A 22,711-nucleotide genomic window follows, 5' to 3' on the forward strand; every position below is an offset into this window, starting at 1 on the left:
TCACTTCATGGCAAATAGATGGGGAAAAAGTGGCAGCAATGACAGATTTTACTTTCTTGGGCTCTAGAATCACTGTGGATGGTGACTGTAGCCATGAAATTAAAAAAAAAAAAAAAAAAGCTTGTTCCTTGGAGGGAAAGCTATGACAAGTCTGTACAGCATATTAAAAAGCAGAAACATCAGTTTGCTGACAAAGTTCTGTAAAGTCAAAGCTAAGGATTTCCCAGCAGTCATGCATGGATGTGAGAGTTGGACCTTAAAGAAGGCTGAGCGCTAAAGAATTGATGCTTCCAAACTGAGGTGCTGGAGAGAGACTCTTGAGAGTTCCTTGGACTGCAAGGAGACCAAATAAATCAGTCCTAAAGGAAATCAACACTGAATATTAATTGGAAAGACTGATGCTGAAGCTGAAGCTGCAATACTTCACTGCCTGATGCTAAGAGCTAACTCATTGGAAAAGACCCTGATGATTGAAGGCAAGAGGAGAAGGTGACGACAGAGAATGAGATGGTTAGATAACATCACTGACTCAGTGCACATGAATTTGAGCAAACTCCGGGAGACAGTGGAAGACAGAGGAGGCTGGCATGTTGCAGTTCATGGGGTCGTAAAGAGTCAGACACAACTGAGTGAGCAACAACAACAACAGCGTGGAGACATTTTGGACAGCTGGCTGAAGTCCCTGCCCCATCAGAGAGCTACTGCTATCAGGTGACTTTGAGCTCTGAATTTACCATTCATCACTGCTTCAAACAGAAAAATGCTGCCTATCCCTAGAGACACTATGCCCTACTTGAGCATCTGTGGAGCTGTTTGGTTACAGAGAATAAGCGTGACCCACAAGGCTGTTTTTCCAAGCATCATTTCACACTGTGGAGAGATATGTCACTTGAGTGAGTCAACCTTCAAATGTTGACACTTATTCTTTTGTTCTAAGTAAAAATGTCTGACTTGTTTCCAGACTGAAGAACTTGGGACAAGTTGTGTTGTCAGCATGCAATGCAAGTTATCAGAATTTATATATATATATATATATTCTCCTAGTCAACTCAAAGGCTAGGTCCTTTTTAAGTCTATGATTATATACTATGTTTGGCACTCTGACCTGGAGAAAGGCTGGATCTTCAAAAGAAGTCCTGCAAGAAAACTTAGGGTCCCAGATATGCCCAGTGTCCTTGGATGTGATGAGAAGTTATCATGATAGAGATAGAAAAGAGCACTGAAACAGGAGTCTGTAAACTTCAGCTTAGAGGTGAACCACTATGAAATAAGCTGGCTGGTCTGGGGCAAGTCACGTTTTTGCTCTATTGCTCTGTTTGCTTGTTTTTCTATCAAAAGAGGGATATAGGAACACTGAGTTGATGACCTGTAAGGTCCCTCCCAGTGTGAATACTACTCTGGCCTTTTCTTTCATCTATCCATTCCCTTCTATAGGCTAGCTACTATATTTAAAACTTGTTTGTGATGGAAGATGCTTGTCTGAAACTAGAAACGTGGACCAAAGCACACTCCCCCAAGCTCCCCTTCAACCCCAGTAGCCTTAAGGGATTGCGTGTGGCTGCCAGGCTCACCAGCAGGAATATGGGCATCTCTTGCTGTAGCGACAGCAGTAAAATTGCCACTCTCGATCCAGCACTGACTCGAAGTAGCGGCTCTGGAACCCTGCCACCAGTCCATTGTTGGAGCATGTCTGGTACCTGAAGAGAAGAGAAAACTCCAAATAAACTAACACAATGGTGCACAAATTCACCCCCTCCCCAAGATCTTAACACCCAGTTACTAAGCCAAGTCACTCTTTCAATGACCTAGATTCCTTACAATTTATTCTATTTATGCAAATAATAAGGACTTTGTTTTATTGGTAGGAATGACATATACTCACCGTTAAAATTCAAATGATTCGAAATCTTTCAACTGGAGGAAAATTGGGAAACTCTGCTCTTGTTAGACCTCTGAGAATATGCTGTTAGATGGAAGAATGCATAAATGGATGGATACAGAGGCATCTAGAATTTTTACAAATGCAAGATTGTATTATTCATGCCATTTAAAATGAAAGATAATATAATTCACTTTGTCTGAATTGAAATAAAATGAAGACAAGGAAAAACACAATGGATTGATGAACTTCAAATAAACATTTCTTCTGCTTAAGAGCAGGCAGATTCTCTACCCCTGAGCCACCGGGGATACCTTGAAAGCTTTCAAAAGCTCTTCCAAAGTGAATCTTAGCTAACTCTGTTTTTCTGCATTTTTACCCACCTGGACATTGATCCTGTTCCCTCTTGTGTGGAAGCAGAGCCGGAATTTGTCTCTGTGTCACTACCTGGCAGTTGTTGGAATATATCCATGCTTTCCAAGTAAAGATAAGTTTCCAGAAAATATAATAGATAAAGTAAGAATTAAGTACCCAGTGCTGATAGGTGAGAGAGACCTTGCTGACACACAGACTATAAAACCATCAGTGACCGAACTTCATTTTGTTCTTTTTAATTATTGGAAATGATCTTCTGGATCATATATATATATATATGCATGAATGAATAAATGAATAATGAATGATGGAAAAAAAGATGCTTTCTGACCAGACATGAAATATATTTAATAACTAGTTTGATCAGATTCAAATAGGGACTTCCCAGGTGGTTCAGAAGGTAAAGAACCCACTTACAAGGCAGGAGACCTGGGTTCGATCCCTGGGTCAGGAAGATCCCCTGGAGAAGGAAATGGCATCCCATTCTAGCATTCTTGCCTGGAGAATCCCAAGAACAGAGGAGCTTGTGGGCTATACTCCATAGGGTCTCAAAAGAGTTGGCCATGACTTAACAACTGAGCACGTATTCAAATGTATTTATTTATCCATTCGTCCAACAAACTTGTACCTCCTCACTATTCTGTATCAATCTCTGTGCTCCTGAGTTGAAACAAAAATCAAGAAATGGGCTTGGTACTCAGTCAACAGGCAAATTGGCTCGAAGTCCCTGTTCCCAGGACTTGCAAGAAGTTGTGACAGACAAACCTTAGAAAGCTCAGCTATAAGATATAACTAATGCAAGTTAAGATGTACATTGAGACCTATGCCCATTGATGACCTAGCCTTCTTTGCTCTACCATTGCTCACATCTCAGCTTTGGAAAGCACCTGGTACATTCCAGGAAGCCATACAGTTGGAATGGATGACTAAGGCCTGAAGGGTAGCCTTGGGGGCTGATTTTCCACAATGGTTTATCCTATCCTTATTCTAGCCTTGCTAGTGAGATGCAACTTCAATAGAAAGCTCTAAGAGTTATAAACAAAGCTCATATGTGTCCAAAGAGTGATGGTGCATCAAACTGGTACTCTCTGTGATCTTTCTCCATCGCTAAAAGTTTACATCCCTCTAAATCTGCCCTTTCAGAACTGAACCAGGCTTTCCTGGAACTGTTGTTCCACTGTCTTGGTTTGTCCTGGGCACTCAGACTGTCACAGGGATGCATTCCCATGATGGTAAGTTCCCATAAACAAAAATAAATTCAACAAGATAAGCTGAATGGTTTCAGTACCAGTTCTGAAGCCCATCCAAGTTCCATGAATTCTCTGCTGGCTGCCAGCCAAGCAGCTGACCCCACAGTCCTATATGGGAAGTGTGTGTGTGTCACTCTCTCAAATGCCACCTAAAATAACACTGCCTTGTGAAGATTATTTGGACACTACACGCCCAGGGCCCAAGGACGTATGATGAAAGCTAGTTAACCAAACAGAGCTCACCTCCCCCAGTTTCTGTCCCACTGCTTTCACATTTTGGTAGAGTGAGCCTGTACCGGAGCTTGGCAGTGTGTGTAGCCAATGTGATGAAATTATTCCTTCTAGAATCGGATTTTTGTAAGGGGACATTTTCACACTCATGTAGAAACAGTATAGGAGGGTAGTTAAGAGCATAGGCTATGTTTCTGGACTGCTACTCCAACCATTCCTGACTGTATCACCTTTAATAGGCTTCATACCCTCTAAAGGTCTCAGTTTTCTCATCTGTAAAATGGGTATACTAACAGTATGTACTTATTAAGGTTATTATAAAGACAAAATGAAGCAATGCATACACAACTCTGTGTCTCAGATAGTAAAGAATCTACCTGCAAAAGAGGAGATGCGGGTTTAATCACTCAGGAGGGTCAGGAAGATTCCCTGGAGAAGGGAATGATTACCCACACCAGTATGATTGCCTGAAGAATACCCCATGGACAGGGGAGCCTGGAGGGCTACAGTCCATGGGGTTGCAAACAGTCGGACAGAACTGATCGAGACTAACACTTTCACTTTCATATACAACTCTCTCCAGTTGAGATGTGCTAGTTCCATTGTCCTACAGCATGTGGGATGCCAGGTCCCCAATCAGAGATTAAACCTTCATTGCCTACACTGCAAGATGGACTCAACACTGGACCATCAGGGAAGTCCCCCAGAATGCACTTGTAAGAGTCCATCATTCAAATCCAGGAGGGACCTTGAAACTCTCTGCAAGCAGTTCTTAGAAATGCAGGTGAGCGATACATCTTCCCACTTCTACATTCTTCAAGAACAGAGCCTACTCCAGGATGAGGGTGCAAAATGAATCTAGTTTTGGGCATTCCTCTCCTCCACTCTTCTCCCTTTCAATCACCTTTTCAAAAAGTACTTAATAAGATCCACCTAAAGATTTGTCCACAAACTGCAGGATTCCAAACACAGGAGCCAGGCAGGTGAGAAGGGGAATGAAGGCAGCTTATCAACAGGACGGGAGGGAGGGGGAGTTGGACAAAGCGTGCATTACTAAAGTGATTCAAATTCAATTTTTTTTTTAAGTTGTGGAAAAGACATCCCTGAGGCTCTGCTTCACTGCCCAGTGCATGACTGTTGTTCTTGTATGGTCTGCAGAAAAGAAGATGGGCCCAAGACTGCAGCTTTCCTGGTAAAGGATAATAGGACCCAGCTAAGCCCTAGGCACAGGTTCCATGAGAACATTTCCTCATAGTCTGAGGGCCCTGGGGTTCCTTGCCTATGAACTCTCTCCTCTCCCTTTGAAAAGACATTCTTTCTCATCAACCCTTTGAAGGCTGGAGGCTCAGATTCACAAACTCGAGCACTGTGAGCCCTGCTCCACCTGATGCAGGAAACTTTCTAGAAGGAAAATCACCAGGCAGTTGTTCCTCCTCTGACAACAATGGTCATGGACATTTTCTGAGAAAACGGCCTTTCTGAAAGTGATTTCTCTTTTCTCTGGGCCGTCAGCCTGGGAAAACTTTCTTCTGTATCCCCAGTAGCAAAATGTGAAAGCAACAGGACTCAGGGGAAAGAGTCCCTGTTGAGGGATTGGCAGGCGTTGAGTTCTGGTCCTAGCTGTGACCTTCACGTTCCATGTGGAGCCTCACCTAGGTCACTGTGAGAATCAAGTGAAATAACACCTGAAAAGCTCTTGGCCAAGAAAGAAACAGAAGGAGCAAGGATCCAAACTCAGATTTTTCTGAGGCCAAAGCTCCTGTTCAGGAACTCTCAGGGAGCCCAAGAAGTTGTTCCATGATTGTCCCTCTGCTTTCTGGTCCATTCTCCAATCAGGCTTTCCCCCTGCTGTGGTGTCCTTCCCTGGGTCCAGGGCCATTGGTCAGGCTCAGTGACAGTGGCCAGGATGGGAAGCTGTGCACATGTCTGGTTTTTCTGGTGAACATCTCTGTGAAGTTTTAGTCTCTCTTTCCAGTCTCTGCTGGTCTCAGTCCAGACTCACAGAAAACCCAGACTCTTAGCAAGTTGGAGGTGACATTGGGTTGAGTAAGGAAAGCAGCATCAACTTGGTGAAGAGCTTTCAGAATCCCATCAAATGGATGGGCCGGTTGTGCTCATCTCTTCTTCCAGCTCCACAAACTGTATTTCCAGGTCTGCTAGCCAGTCTCCAACTCCACGACAAAGATGGAATAAAAACAATTTTTCCCATCATCCAGGCTGGCTGCCACTCCTGTGACTAGAAGACCACGTGGCTCAACCTCTTACTCCCCAACATTGCTCTCCCAACCCAGGTGATAAGGGTTTAAATTTCACCAAGGGAGAATCATTCTTTTATTTATTTATTTTTCATTTTAGATAATGTATCTTGTGAAAATTGAGCTTACATGAACACAAACAAACATGCATTTTGCACGGATTTTTTTTTTCTTCTTAAAAAATATTTTAATATAAATTTATTTGTTTTAATTGGAGGCTAATTACTTTACAATATTGTATTGGTTTTGCCATACATTGACATGAATCTGCCACAGGTGTACATGTGTTCCCCATCCTGAACCCCCCTCCCACCTCCTTCCCCATCCCATCCCTCTGCATCATCCCAGTGCACCAACCCCAAGCATCCTGTATCATGCATCAAACCTGGACTGGCAAGTCGTTTCACATATGATAATATACATGCTTCAATGCGATTCTCCCAAATCATCCCACCCTCGCTCTCTCCCACAGAGTCCAAAAGACTGTTCTATACATCTGTGTCTGTTTTGCTGTCTCGCATACAGGGTTATCGTTACCATCTTCCTAAATCCCATAAAAATGCGTTAGTATACTGTATTGGTGTTTTTCCTTCTGGCTTACTTCACTCTGTATAATAGGCTCCAGTTTCATCCACCTCATTAGAACTGATTCAAATGTATTCTTTTTAATGGCTGAGTAATACTCCATTGTGCATATGTACCACAGCTTTCTTATCCATTCGTCTACTGATGGACATCTAGGTTGCTTCCATGTCCTGGCTCTTATAAACAGTGCTGCGATGAACACTGGGGTACACGTGTCTCTTTCAATTCCAGTTTCCTCAGTGTGTATGTCCAGCAGTGGGATTGCTGGGTCATAAGGCAGTTCTATTTGCAATTTTTAAAGGAATCTCCACACTATTCTTCACAGTGGCTGTACTAGTTTGCATTCCCACCAACAATGTAAGAAGGTTCCCTTTTCTCCACACCCTCTCTAGCATTTATTGCTTGTAGACTTTTGGATAGCAGCCATTCTGACTGGCGTGAAATGGTACCTCACTGTGATTTTGATTTGCCTTTCTCTGATAATGAGTGATGTTTAGCATATTTTCATGTGTTTGTTAGCCATTTGTATGTCTTCTTTGGAGAAATGTCTATTTAGTTCTTTGGCCCATTTTTTGATTGGGTCGTTTATTTTTCTGGAATTGAGCTGCAGAAGTTGCTTGTATATTTTTGAGGTTAATTCTTTGTCAATTGCTTCATTTGTTATTATTTTCTCCCATTCCGGAGGCTGTCTTTTCACCTTGCTTATAGTTTTCTTTGTTGTGCAGAAGCTTTTAATTTTAATTAGATCCCATTTGTTTATTTTTGCCTTATTTCCAATATTCTTGGAGGTGGGTCATAGAGGTTCCTGCTGTGATTTATGTCGGAGAGTGTTTTGCCTGTCTTCTCCTCTAGGAGTTTTATAGTTTCTGGTCTTACATTTAGATTTTTAATCCATTTTGAGTTAATTTTTGTGTATGGTGTTAGAAAGTGTCCTAGTTTCATTTTTTAACAAGTAGTTGAGCTGTTTTCCCAGAACCACTTGTTAAAGAGATTGTCTTTAATCCATTGTATATTCTTGCCTCCTTTGTCAAAGATAAGTGTGTGGATTTGTCTCTGGGCTTTCTATTTTGTTCCACTGATCTATATTTCTATCTTTGTGCCAGTACCATACTGTCTTAATGACTGTGGCTTTGTAGTAGAGCCTCAAGTCAGGCAGGTTGATTCCTCCAGTTCCATTCTTCTTTCTCAAGATTGCTTTGACTATTCAAGGTTTTTTGTATTTCCATACAAATTGTGAAATTATTTATTCTAGCTCTGTGAAAAATACCATTGGTAGCTTGATAGGGATTGCATTGAATCTGTAGATTGCTTTGGGTAGTATACTCATTTTCACTATATTGATTCTCCCAATCCGTGAACATGGTATATTTCTCCATCTATTAGTGTCCTCTTTGATTTCTTTCACCAGTGCTTTATAGTTTTCTATATATAGGTCTTTAGTTTCTTTAGGTAGATATATTCCTAAGTATTTTATTCTTTTCGTTGCAATGGTGAATGGAATTGTTTCTTTAATTTCTATTTTCTCATTATTAGTGAATAGGAATGCAACGGATTTCTGTGTATTGATTTTATATCCTACAACTTTACCATATTCACTGATTAGCTCTAGTAATTTTCTGGTGGAGTCTTTAGGGTTTTCTATGAAGAAGATCATGTCATCTGCAAACAATGAGAATTTTACTTCTTCTTTTCCAATTTGGATTCCGTTTATTTCTTTTTCTGCTCTGATTGCTGTGGCCAAAACTTCCAAAACTGTGTTAAATAGCAGTGGTGAGAGTGGGCACCCTTGTCGAGACTCATTCCTTTAGAGTAAAGCTTGCTGCTAAGTCACTTCAGTAGTGTCCAACTCTGTGTGACCCCATAGATGGCAGCCCACCAGGCTCCCCCGTCCCTGGGATTCTCCAGGCAAGAACACTGGAGTGGGTTGCCATTTTCTTATCCAACGCGTGAAAGTGAAGTTGCTCAGTCATGTCTGACCCTCAGCGACCCCGTGGACTGCAGCCTTCCAGGCTCCTCCGTCCATGGGATTCCAGGCAAGGGTACTGGAATGGGGTGCTAGCTTGGACTCCTGTTAATTCTCTTTTCCCCAGAATATTCTTTGAGTTGCTATCAGACATATATAACATGCTCCACAGACTTTCAGAATATTTGTTAAGTCAACAAGTATTCATTAGAACCTACTCTATTACAAGTGCTGTACTTGGTCCGGAATGCTTTCCAGACAACTGTACTGGTAAGGGACATCACGATGATACAGATGTTGGAAGGAAGAAATAGATTGGTACTAAAGACAAAGATGAGAAACAATAAACTGGCTGGGGATGGTGGGGCAATGAAATGGCAAGGGACAAAGACAAATCAGTTTGGGGGCAAGTTTACCTATTCAAAGGAGCTTTACAAGCTTTGGATATTTCTCTCAAGCCCCAACAGAATGACTCCATGTCCCATCTTGTTCTTTCTGCTGATGTTTATGCCTACCTCCACAAAAATGGGGGATTCCCTGGTAGCTCAGATAGTAAAGAATGTACCTGCAATGCAGAAGACCTGGATTTGATTCCTGAGTTGGGAAGATCCCCTGGAGAGGGCATGACAACACTTCAGTATTCTTACCTGGAGGACCCCCATGAACAGAAAAGCCTGGTGGGCTGGAGTCCATGGAGTTGCAAAGAGTCAGACATGACTGAGTAACTAACTAAGCACAGCACAGCACAGCCACAAAATGGGGATGACAACTTCAAGTCTGATAGTATTGCATGAAGATTAAAGAAATGTTATATGTCAAGTGTCTACCCCAGAGCCTGATACAAAATATGTTATGAAAAGACAGAAAAGGTAGTGGTTGTTACTATTACTGTTATCATAAATATTTGCAATTAAATGGAAGGAGAAACTACATCTGGGCCAAGAATTGTTCTAGGTGCCTTCTACAGTCTTCCAGGGAATTGAAAATTCTTCCATTAGGAGAATTTTGTAAAGACTGAAGTAAATAGAAATCTGAAGGTACAATGTCTGGTGCATATGGGAATGAATCAGAACTTTCCAGCCAGACTGTAACAGCTTTTGCCTGATCATCAAAGAAACATGCAGTCTTTCAGTATCCTGATAGAAGATTATGGGTTTTCTGTTGACTAAGTCCAGACACTTTCTGTCAAGTGATGCTTTCAGTTGGTCTAATTGGCAGCAGTACTTGTTGAAATTAGTCATGTATTTTTCCAAAAGGAGCTCATAGTAGAGGACTCCCTTCTAACCTCACCATATATACATCATCAACTTCTTTGGATGAAGACTTGGTTTTGGTGAGGTTGGTGGTTTTTCATTTTAATTGCTCATTATCTCTTCTGTTATGCATTATTGTACAGTACCCACTTTTCATCTCCCATAACTGTTTTTAAAATGGAATGGTTTAGTTATGCCTAAGTAGAGAATCGTATGAGGAAATATTGTCAAGAAGGTTTTTTTTTTTTTTTCTGTTTAACTTCCATGGAACATCAAAGCAATTAACATAACCAAGCTGGTTATTCAAATGATTCTCAACACTTAATTTGGATATTTTGAGTATGTCGATTATTTCCCACATGATATAGCATTGATTGTTCTCAACTAATGTCTCAGTTTGATCACTATCAAGTTCAACTAGTCCCCTTGACCATGGAGCAATGTCCTATGAGAAATCTTCAGCACAAAACTTCACAAATCACTTTTGACATGTTCGATCAGTCACAGCACCTTCTCCATACACTGCACAAATTATTTTTATTTCCATTTCAGCTGCTTTTTCTTGCCTTTCATGAAATCATAAAGCATAATATGCCAGAAATGTTGCTTCACTTCTTTCATCTTCAATATTAAAATGGCTGAACAAAAATTTATCAATTTTGATATGTTTTTTAAAAATCCACACTGATATGATAGCTGTTACAATACAGCCTAACAAAAACTGTTTCAAGTGAAGTTAAAAACAACTAAGAACTACCAGAGACATCTTATGGAAAAAATTGAATGAACTTTTTGACCAACCAATAGTAATTTTGCCTTGCAGTATTATTGTGAAGCTCAAATAAGATTAGACCACGAGTAACTCAGGGGCATAGACTGTATGTTATTCATCTTCATATTCCTGGAGTCTGGCAAAGTTTGTGATAATAAGTATTTGGTAGTGAATAAATAGGCAAATGAATGAGGAATATTCTATAAATTATACAGCACCATATCAATTAAAATTAGGGCAATAGCACTTATACTTCATACCTATTTCATTGCTTTTCAATTGCTTCACTCTCACCCTTGTTTTTGAAGTCTATGAGTTTGTTTCTGTTTTGTAAAGAAGTTCATTTGTATCACTTTTTAGATTACACATATCAGTGATATCATATGTTATTTGTCTTTCTCTGTCTGACTTACTTTACTTAGTATGATAATCTCTAGGTTCCTCCATGTTCCAGCAAAGGGCATAAGTTCATTCTTTTTCATGGCTGAGTAGTATTCCATTGTATATATGTAGTGGGGAGAGGGGGTGAATTAGTGGTTAACATATGTACACTACTATAATAAAATAGATAATCAAGAAGGATCTACTCTATAGCACAGGGACCTCTACTCACTATCCTGTAATCACCTATATGGGGAAAAAAATGAGAAAGAATGTGTGTGTGTATATATATATATATATATATATATATATATATATATATATGTAATTGAATCACTTTGCTATACAGCTGAACCTAACACATTGTAAATCAGCTTTACTACAATATAAAATAAAATAAAATAATTTAAAACTGTAACCAAAGTGGTTTCCTGTGCAGGAAGATCTGCAAGCTTCTTTGTCGAGGGCACTGAGGACATTGGCTGGGATTTGGGCTGCTCAATGAACTAACTAGTCTTTTTTTAAGTTTTTTTTTTGTTTGTTTGTTTTACTGTGAACTGTTTTAAAGTCTTTATTGAATTTGTTACAATATTGCTCTTGCTGTTTATGTTCTGGTTTTTTGACCATGAGGCATGTGAGATCTTAGCTCCCAACTAGGGATTAAATCCACACCCCCAGCATTGGAAGGTAGATACTTAACCACTGACTGTTAAAGAAGTCCCTCAGTTCAGTTCAGTTCAGTTCAGTCGCTCAGTCATGTCCAACTCTTTACGACCCCATGAATCGCAGCACGCCAGGCCTCCCTGTCCATCACCAACTCCCAGAGTTCACTCAGACTCATGTCCATCGAGTCAGTGATGCCATCCAGTCATCTCATCCTCTGTTGGCCCCTTCTCCTCCTGCCCCCAATCCCTCTCAGCATCAGAGTCTTTTCCAATGTGTCAACTCTTCACATGAGATGGCCAAAGTACAGGAGCTTCAGCTTCAGCATCATTCCCTCCAAAGAAATCCCAGGGCTGATCTTCTTCAGAATGGACTGGTTGGATCTCCTTGCAGTCCAAGGGACTCTCAAGAGTCTTCTCCAACACCACAGTTCAAAAGCATCAATTTTTCAGCGTTCAGCTTTCTTCACAGTCCCACTCTCACATCCATATATGACTACTGGAAAAAACATAGCCTTGACTGGACAGACCTTTGTTGGCAAAGTAATGTCTCTGCTTTTCAATATGCTATCTAGGTTGGTCATAACTTTCCTTCCAAGGAGTAAGTGTCTTTTAATTTAATGGCTGTAATCACCATCTGCAGTGATTTTAGAGCCCAAAAAAATAAAGTCTGACACTTTTTTCCACCGTTTCCCCATCTATTTCCCATGAAGTGATGGGACCAGATGCCATGATCTTCGTTTTCTGAATGTTGAGCTTTAAGCCAACTTTTCCACTCTTCACTTTCACTTTCATCAAGAGGCTTTTTAGTTCCTCTTCACTTTCTGCCAAAAGGGTGGTGTCATCTGCATATCTGAGGTGATTGACATTTCTCCCAGCAATCTTGATTCCAGCTTGTGCTTCTTCCAGCCCAGCATTTCTCATGATGTACTCTGCATATAAGTTAAATAAGCAGGGTGACAATATACAGCCTTGATGTACTCCTTTTCCTATTTGGAACCAGTCTGTTGTTCCATGTCCAGTTCTAACTGTTGGTTCCTGACCTGCATATAGGTTTCTCAAGAGGCAGGTCAGGTGGTCTGGTACTCCCGTCTCTTTTAGAATTTTCTGCAGTTTATTGTCCCTAACCAATCTTATTTGATATTTCATTACATATTTAGTGGGTCCCACAATGTGCCAGTATTATTCTAGTGCTGAAAAATAGTCTATACAGTGGTGAATGAGACAGACTCCATACATTCATGAAGCTTATATTTTGAAGGGAACAAACTATAAAAATACAAACCAGGTAATGACAAGTGCACCACAAGAAACATAAAGCAGATTGGTAAGTAGAGGGTGAAAGACATTGGTGTAGAGGAGGTGATCTGAGAAAACTCCAGGTGAGCACAGTGTGTACTTAATGACCAGCATAATGAATCAGGAAGGACTGCTCTTTACTAGACAGGACCTTGGTCTCAATTATAATTACACTGTGAAAAACTGAGTTCCTACTGTTAAAAAATTAAATAGAAATCTCAATTAAATAGAGTCAGGAGATGGACCAGAAGGGGGAGCTCTCATACCCTGTGATGCTGCTCAGCCAATGAGTTTGTCACAAAGGAACCAATGAAAAACCATGGACTTTATGCTTACTGTAGCCCTCCCAACTCCTTTCACCCCTGCAAAAGCGTTCTCTCCATTTCACAGGGACTTGCACATGCCTCACCATGGTTGTAGACCCCAAATTGTAATCGTTTGCTCATCCCAACCAAAAGCGTTGTTTTCTGGAGATGTAACTGGCAGTCTATTTATTTTAAGTCAACATTTTGGTGTTCCATTGGGGGATCCAGTGAAGATCCTTGATCACTTTGAGGCTTGTAAGCAAACAGTTGTGGTACCCAGACTTAATTTGTTGATGCTCACTGCTTTTCTAACTGACCCTGAGGTTTTTAAGCAAATCTTTCTCCTGGATCTGAGTTTCACCCTCGTTGCATTTTGAAGCTTTCCAGATTTTATTCAGGATGTGTTTTAAGGTTTCATCTTTTCTGGTTAAGACCTTGTTCCCCTATGAGAATATTCATTTGGCACTGTGACTCAATTTTTGAAATCAGACCGATACAGCTGGAACTGGCTGGCCATCAGCCCATTCCTTTAGGAGAGTGGGGCTGTCTTATTGGAAGTATGCTGAGTAGCTTCCTGTCTCTCTTGGGGCCAGACTGCTGTCTTAGAACTGGCTGATACTAGACCTGCATGCAGTGTGGGCTATTCGAGCTAAGTTGTTTGAAAATAATTCTCTTACTCAAGAAAAAACAGCTCTGAGAAAATGGGATCCCAGTTATTTAAATATTTTGAGGGTACCCCTTCCCTACAGTGATCCTGGTCCATTTTATGTTTGAAAACCAAGGTTATTCTTCATGTTTATGTCTAACTAAATTGGATTGGCCTAACCAAAGGCAATTTAAAATACCAATGACCATTCCGGGGGAACTTTTGAAATCCCTAAGCATACTTTTCTCAAAACCAAATTGGACAACCGTCGCTCTAAATTTTCCAAAGCTAAGTGAAAAGCCTATTCTGATGGTATTTTGAGGCTTCCAAATATTATCAGGAGACTAAAATTGCATCTCTGCAAAGTAAAATGTTCAGATTAACCGAGGAAAATGTTTAAAGAAAGATACCATGGCTCCCAAAGCCTCGGGTTCTTCTTCCTCGGCCTCTCTGTCTCTCCCTCCACCTCTGTCACCTCGTCTCTCTACTTCAGCACCCCCTGCTCAGCGTCCACCCTCAGTGCCACCTTTCTCCTCTATCTTGCCGTCTACACCTCCTGTATGTGTTTGTGTGCTCAGTCACTTCAGACGTGTCTGACTCTTTGTGACCCCATGGACTGTAGCCCACCAGGCTCCTTTGTCCATGGGATTCTCCAAGCAAGAATCTGGAGTGGGTTGCCAAGCCCTCCTCCAGGGATCTTCCTGACCCAAGGATCAATCCTGCATCTCATGTGACACCTGCACTGCAGGTGGATTCTTTACCACTGAAGCCCTGGGGAAGCCCCTATATCTCCTATAGAGACCCCCAGTCCCTCAATACTGATTCTCTTGCCAGACTTCCTCTTTTCTCTGAAGGTCTTCCCAATCCCTTTTCCTCTGAACTGATCAGAAACTGTCCCTTTCAAATTAAGCCTTTTGGGGACCCAGAGGCTCAACCCTTAATCTCTACTATTTCCTGGACTAAAGCTGAACTGCAAGACACAGTCAAACCTCTTCCCAAAGTAACTGAAGATTCTCATAGATTTGCTGAGTACTTTAGTCATTCAAACTTATCAACCTAGTTTCTTCAACATATATCAGTCAGTTCATATGCTTGTCAGTGAAGACAACGCCCAAATTCGAATGAAAATAGCTAATACGAAAAATCCTAAAAGGTCTCTAGAATTACAACTGTGAGACCAGCACACTAACTTACTATGTGTTCAGGCTCAGGCAATCACTAGACATATTCACTGGGTTATTACAAGGGCTTTTCTAAAGCCTGTTGATTGGAACAAAATTCAGGCTGGCACACAAAAATTTGGTGAATGTGTTTATGACTATTACAACTGACTTCAGATTATTTTTAAAGCAAATTCTGATCTTTCTCCAGATGTTGATTCCATTTGGGTAGCTCTAAACTCTATGTTTAGTAACAGGCTGATCCGGGACCTCTCCCTTCTAGTAAAAAGAACTAGCATGGAATAGGAAACTGTGTCCACTCCAGACTTAGTTAACCTAATAAACCAGCACTCTCTTACTTTAGATGAGTTACCTAAAAAGAAGACTGCCAAAATTCTTAATCTTCAACTTCAGCAAATGAAGGCCTCTAAGTGAACCCCTTCCCCTAACTTTCTGCTATTTTTGCAAAAAGTCAGGACATTGGAAAATAATTTGCTACAAATATAAGGGCTTTAGTTGCCTTCAGCCCTTTAATCAACCTTTCCAACATCCTCCCAGTCCTCAATGACTGGATTCCTGGGAACAAAAGGAGCTCATCCCAATCATCCCTCTTAAATGACTTGAAGAAAATTTGTCCAGGTTGAGGGTGAAACTCTTCCAGTTCTAACTGACACTGGAGCCATGTTCCGGGTACTCAACTGCACTACTTCAATCAGCCCTTGCCTTGTAGTACTAAAACAATTCAAATAGTGGGAAATCTCTAATAAACCTCATGAGATTTCTGTCTCTGAATATATTCCCTTTTGCTTAGGCCTTTTAAGAGGCACATACCTTTTCCCCTTAGTTTCTTTTCCCTTCCATTTATTAGGTGAAGACTTCTTAGAGATGTATACAGGCAAGAGTGCATGCTCAGTCACTAAGTCATCTCCAAATCTCTGCGACCTGTTGGACTATAGCCCACCAGGCATCTCTGTCTATGGGATTTTCCAGGCAAGAATACTGGAGTGGGTTGCCGTTTCCTTCTCCAGGGGATCTTACTGACCCAGGGATTGAACCTGCATCTCCCTCATTGGCAGGTGGTTTCTTTAACATTGAACCACCAGGAAAGCCAAAGAAATATACAGGACTTTTTCCTAAAAGGAGAAACAATTCTAGAATTTGACAATAGTCATCAAAGCATCCCACCAGGTGAATTAAGTGACTCTTTGACATTTATTTGTTTTGCTCTTGATGGCACTAGAGCTGATTCTGGAAACAACTGAGCATCTGCTTCTACTGAATCAATTACCACCCTCTTTGCGGCAAAATCTCCAACTGATATCAGGAAAATTAGCCCACTGCACATCCAGTTTCAAACAGATCCCTTAAAACCTCTTCCCAGAATTAATCAATATCCTATAAGTAAAGAAGCCCTTCAAAGCATAAAAAGCATATTAGATTATAAGGCTCAACACCTCATTGTCCCTTATACTAGTCCCCATATGTTATGTTAGTTGTTCAGTCATGTCCAACTCTTTGCAACACTATGGACTGTAGCCCACCAGGCTCCTCTGTCCTTGGGGTTCTCCAGGCAAGAATATTGGAGTAGGTAGCCATTCGCTTCTCCAGGGGATCTTCCTGATGTGGGATCGAACCCAGGTGTTCCACTTACAGGCAGACTCTACCATCCGAGCCACAGGGGATCCCAATGCTCCTATTTTACTGATGAGAAAACATAAGGACTGAGAGTGGAGGTTTGAGACAGAACCATTTAACCATTTTTGTACCTCAGTAGAAGTTCTCCTGAATTTTCATCACACTGAACATTTCTCAGTCAGCTGCCTCACCTCATAAGAAGTCCTTTGGCTAACTGTTCCTTGCACCACTCATTTAGGTTGTAATAATCTTGACTCTGCTACTCTTCTCCCCTCTGGCACTGATGAAGTTCCTCATGATTGCTTAACACTGATGGGATGACCTACTGACTTCTTGTGACCATCTTTAGGAAGTTCTCTGGGTAACTGATTATTCTTGGTTCACTGACAGTTCTTATTTAAAAGATGGCAATGGCATATTCTGTGCTGGGTATGCTATTGCAACTTCTTCTTTTATTTTTGAGGTGGTACCTTTATCTATGGCTACTTCAGCTTAACAGGCTGACTCATATGCTCTTATGTGAGCCTGTACCTTTTAGTCAAGTATAAAACTGCCAAAATTTACACTAAATAGTAGATATGCTTTTGGAGTAGCTCATGATTTTGGAATGTGGTGGAAGTAATGTGGTTTCCTCTTGTCTATCACGTGGCTTATCTTTGGTGAATTATTAAATTCAAATAGTCAACTCCAAAACAAGCTGCCATTTTGAAATGTCTTCTTGGGAATTCTTTGAGGACCTGGGAAAAAACCAAATGCCAGGAGACTGAATGTTCTGAATTCAGACTCCTTGTAAAGCTGACTTGCCTCTTTAATCAGCCTGGTCAAATTACAGATTCACAAAATCTTTGTTGACTGCCCATGATGTGCCAGGAATTTGTTTTAGATTTGTGTCAGAGTTCTCCTACACTTTGGCTTGTGAGCATCACAGTACTTCTCCCTAACAGCTTGCAATATGGGTATTACACTTTTTTTCCAGAATGAGAAATTGAATGCCCAAGACCACAGTGCTCAGAGATGATAGGAAAAGGAGCTGTGAATAAAAATTTCCTGATTCTAAAACCAGAGCTCCTCTCACCACACTCCAGCTCAACCTCACTAACAAATTTTAGCTCCACTTTGTTCCACATGGGACCCACATGTCCTACAGCCTGGGTCAACCCAAGTTTGAGAAGATTCCCTGAGAACAACTGGGGCATGCTCTGAGATGGCAAAATGCCACTCATGGGACCAAGGTAAAGCCTCCAAGCAGTTGTAAGTAGGGGCCAGCATGCACACTTCAGAATCTGGCACCTGAAGAAGTGATTTTTCAACAGAGAAGCCCTAGCAAACAGCCGTGTTACAAGTCAACTCAGACATGTCGGAAGCAATTTTTAAAGACTGTGCTCCAATTAACAAGGGTCTTTAGCAGATCCTATGTATTTTTGTCATATCTGTGTTTGAGACTCCCCCATCCCCTTTAAAACTAAGCTTGCAAGCAAATGTAGTTATACAAGGCAGCCATATTGTACAAAACTATCAACTCTTCCCCCAGAATAGATTAAGAACCCACAGTCAACGGGAAGATATAATTGCCCCCCAGTTTATGAAAAATTTCTCTCCTTCTGATTTTTTCACTGAGACTGGAGGCTAAACTAAAAGCAATAATCATCTAACAAAAATGCCTCTGGGGTAATCGGGATCAGTCTTGGGGCAGCTGAGTCCTACTGGTTTTCATTCGTACATTTTTTTTTTTTTTTTTTTTTTTACTCTGTGATTAATGGAGGAGGAGACGGAGACAACAGAGGGTGGAAAGGGGGAAAGAAAAAAAAATTATTTGACTCTGCACGATCAAAAATGTGGAGGAATGACGGTGGAAGAGAGATTGTGTCTGTCAGCTTCTCATTTGCTTTCCATTGGCCAAACAAAATCATATAATTTGCACTCCCTCTTGTGTTTTTCTTCAAATAGTTTGGGACAAACAAGTCACACATTGGCAAGTTTGAAACTAAACACAATTTGCCTTCTCTCCCTAGCAGGGATAAACACAAAGATCAACAGAATGAAAAAACAATCCAGCTGTATTTTCAAAGCCAAGCAGAGATTAGGAGCCTTGGAGCCCTACAAGATTAGGCAGTCTAACTGCTCATTTCCAAATGAGGTGGGAGCCTAGAGAGCTGAACCCAAGGTCCAAGGTCACCAGGCAAGTTGTCTTCAGGAGCAGGATCCAAGTTCAGGCCTCCTGATTCAGAGTCCAGGGCTCTTCCTTTGGGATTTAAAAAATCATCCGAGTGCTATTTTGTGTGGCTCTAAAAGGGGCCATTAGAAAGGGGCCCCACCCATCTACTGGTCCCCTAAATTGGAGGACTAGACAGACAGTTGTAATTAGGTCATCCCCAGGCTCTGTGCCAGGCAATGGCCTGCCTACAGGAAGCCACTGGAGACTGTCATTGAGGTAAGGCTGGACTCTGAGTCAGCCATCTGTCTGAAAGGGTTTTAGATAATTAAATATGCTCGCTGGAGGCAGTGGGGATGGATGAATAAGGCCTGATAAAGGGGCTCCCACCTGCAGCTATGAACCATTACCCCCATCCCTTTTGCAGGCTGGCTGAGCCCCTCAGTCCTGGCAGTAATCAAGCTGACCCCATCCCTCCAGGACTAGCTTCTGCTGTCATCTTACAGAGCCCTCCCTCCCCAGGATGAAGAACTGCCCTGAATCCAGTCCCTACCACCCTGACCCATGCAGACTGAGCCCATGCAGTGGGGCAGCAGACTCTCCAGTAGCCCATCACCATGGCTAAGCACTTATGCTCTGGAGCTGAGACTCACTGGATCCAAATCCTGGATCGACCGTTTTCCAGTTGAGGAAACCCCTGATCTCTAAACAGCAGTTTATCTACCTATAAAGTGACTTATAGATTTAAAGCACTCAGCATGGTGCTTGGTTGGGTTAAGCAATCAATGACAGCTGTTTTTATTGCTTAGAAGTCCTCTTTATTGCCTGGCTCCTCCACCCATCAGTCTTTTCCTCCTGACCTTTCATCTCTGTGCTGGTGGAGTGACACTCAGAATTTTGTGCTTGACCACCCCTAAGCCCCAATCCACCACATGCCCATGGAGACCCCTCAGTAGAATCTCCTCTGCACAGTTACCATAGCAGCAACCAGCCAGCTGGGCTTCCTCCTCCCCAGGCCAGCCTCCCCCTAAGTCTGCCTTCACCCTCTCCCCCAACCCACTCCATGGCCTTGCCCCCATGCAGGCTGCTGTGACTAACTGGCCTCACAGTGCATAGCTTCTGGGATGGGCTCTGACCAAGTACTAGTGTGAGACAGTCACACGCCACAGTGGAGACAGAGGCTCAGGCCATTTCTGTGTCATTAACCATTGCAAAACCCAGTTCAATGAGAAGACTTCTCCCAAAGGATTTCAATAAACTATTTCCCAGCAATGAAATCCATTTTAAATGCAGACAGAGAAGGACCTTGGTACTCAAAACTGAGAGGGCACATTTAATTGGGATGGCAAAAAGCTATTTCATTTCACTTCTCTTGGCTTAAATTTCTTTGACCCCTCTCCCCCCACTCAGTAGCCTTAAATCAATATTTCTCAAACTGTGGTGAAGGTTCTGTTGTTTATTTTCCCCAATCTATTGGGTACCAATACTTTTTTTGTAAGATAGTCTGAATAAGTTATTACCATAATAAAGTGCCTTTTGGATGTCACAGCAAAATTGAATTGCTACAAAGTTTCACAAAGACTTTCAGTTTCTGTACTTATCTTTTGGCAAACTAATAAATGTTTCACAAAGCCATACTAGTCCCTGGACCAAACTGAGAGCCACGGAGAAGTCCGTCTGCCATGGACACCCCTCCACCCCATGGGTTTTTGTCCTGTAATGTGGTCTGCTCAGCATCGACCCTGCCACACCCGGAGCATGCAATGGAAAGGATCCTGGTAGGATTTGCCCAGTCTCCAGTGAGCTCTATCCCCTGAGGGTCAAGCCTCCCCCAGCGAGAGGGGTATGTTGCTGCATCACCAGCCGTGTGCAGCACACTGGCTCTTACCATTCCTTTCCAGCCCTGTTGATCTCCTCCCACCAGCACTCCGTAGGCTCCCCCAGGCTCTGGGGTGTGGGCATACAGGCGTAGTTCCACTGTCTGTCGGAACCTTCCTTCTTGTTGAAGATGCTCCTCACGGCCACCACCACCTGCCCATGGGGACACTGGTAGCTGAAGCCCTGCCGGTTCAGATTCACCCACCCATCATCACTGTAGTCATGGTACTGATGATAGGAGTACCCATAGTCACCATACTGCCCCCAGGCCACGGTGACCAGTGGCAGAAGCACCCACAGAAGAGTGAGGTCCATGCCGTCTGGGCTTCTGGCAAAAAATGTCACCCTATGTCTGCTGGGCTGCTGGTTTTATACAGCTGCTGCTGACATGTGGCTTCCAGATGTGGGTGAGCAGGCTCCAACTGCAGTGTGTCATCGTTTAAGCAAAACTTTTCGGCTTGGAAATATTGGCCATAAGTACATTCAGTTTGTTTTAAGGTGGAATTCTAAGAAAATGTAAGGAACATGCAAATGGAAGAAACTCCCAGAGAAGGAAAAAATTAGCAGTTAGATTATAAAAGCAAATGGTTTCACACTCCTGAGAAACAGTGTTAGAATAAAAACAGTGTGTTTGTCCCTCCTCTCTTAGCACCTCACCTCTCTCTGCCCCCAACTTCACCCACCACTAGCAAACCCCTGTATTTATTCTTCAAACCACCAACCACCCTTCCAGGACCACATAAATATACAGAATGAGATTTCAAAACACCAAAATAATAGGATGAAGGAACAGAATCATTTAGATTTCTATAAGCCTGGATGCCTGCTTTTTTAAACGTTTTTCTGTGTGTGTGTGTGTGTGTGTGTGTGTGTGTGTGTGTGTGTGTGGTAAGTCCCTTAATATAAAACATACATTTTAACCATATTTAACTGTACAGTTCAGTGGCACCAAGTACATTCACATTGCTGTATAAGTCTCACCAACAACCATCTCCCAAATTTTTCACTTTCCTTAATTGAAACTCTGTTCCCATTAAACACTAACTCCCCATTCCCCCTCCCCATATCAGTCCCCACCCCCTGGTCTCTGGAAGCTAACAAGGTACTTTTTGATTCTATGAATTTGACTGCTTTAGGGGTCACACAGAGTCGGACATGACTGAAGTGACTTAGCAGCAGCAGCAGCAGCAGGTATAAGTGGAGTCAATCAATTTTTGACTGTTCCTACTGTATATTGGAATGCATTTTAAGGTTAATTTAATAAATGTCCTACAAACAGATTATACCTTCTTTTTACCCCTGCGCTACACAGTAGGTTCTTGTTAGCTATCTGTTTTATTTTTTTTATCTTCCCATTTTTATTTTTTTAATTTTTATTTTTACTTTATTTTTCTTTACAGTACTGTATTGGTTTTGCCATACATTGACATGAATCAGCCACAGGTGTACATGAGTTCCCAATCCTGAACCCCCCTCCCACCTCCCACCCCATATCATCTCTCTGGATCATCCCCGTGCACCAGCCTCAAGCATCCTGTATCCTGTATCAAACATAGACTGGCAATTCATTTCTTACATGATAGTATACATTTTTCAATGCCATTCTCCCAAATCATCCCATCTTCTCCTTCTCCCACAGAGTCCAAAAGTCCATTCTAAACATCTGTGTCTCTTTTGTTGTCTCGCAGAGAGGGTTATCATTACCGTCTTTCTAAATTCCATATAGATGTGTTAGTATACTGTATTGGTGTTTTTCTTTCTGGCTTACTTCACTCTGTATAATAGGCTCCAGTTTCATCCACCTCATTAGAACTGATTCAAATGTATTCTTTTTAATGGCTGAGTAATACTCCTTTGTGTATATGTACCAAAGCTTTCTTATCCACCCATCTGCTGATGGACATCTAGGTTGTTTCCATGTCCTGGCTATTAGAAACAGTGTTGCGATGATCATTGGGGTACACGTGTCTCTTTCAATTCTGGTTTCCTCGGTGGGTATGCCCAGCAGTGGGATTGCTGGGTCATAAGGC

The 22,711-nt window shown here is 41.8% G+C and overlaps 1 protein-coding gene across 1 annotated transcript in view; it reads right to left on the reverse strand.

Moving 5' to 3' along the window:
* The window catches only part of DPT (dermatopontin), a 36,647-nt gene extending 15,641 nt beyond the window's left edge, over window positions 1–21,006 (reverse strand). The window contains exons 1-2 of the mRNA XM_052653757.1: window positions 20,692–21,006; window positions 1,572–1,697 (exon numbers count right to left, since the gene is read on the reverse strand). Coding sequence (XP_052509717.1) covers window positions 1,572–1,697; window positions 20,692–20,996 — 431 coding nt within the window. The 5' untranslated portion in view covers window positions 20,997–21,006. The remainder of the gene's footprint in view (window positions 1–1,571; window positions 1,698–20,691) is intronic.
* Window positions 21,007–22,711: the final 1,705 nt, after the last annotated feature.

Source organism: Budorcas taxicolor, chromosome 16 (assembly GCF_023091745.1).
Source record: "Budorcas taxicolor isolate Tak-1 chromosome 16, Takin1.1, whole genome shotgun sequence".
In the NCBI taxonomy this organism is placed as follows: domain Eukaryota; kingdom Metazoa; phylum Chordata; class Mammalia; order Artiodactyla; family Bovidae; genus Budorcas; species Budorcas taxicolor.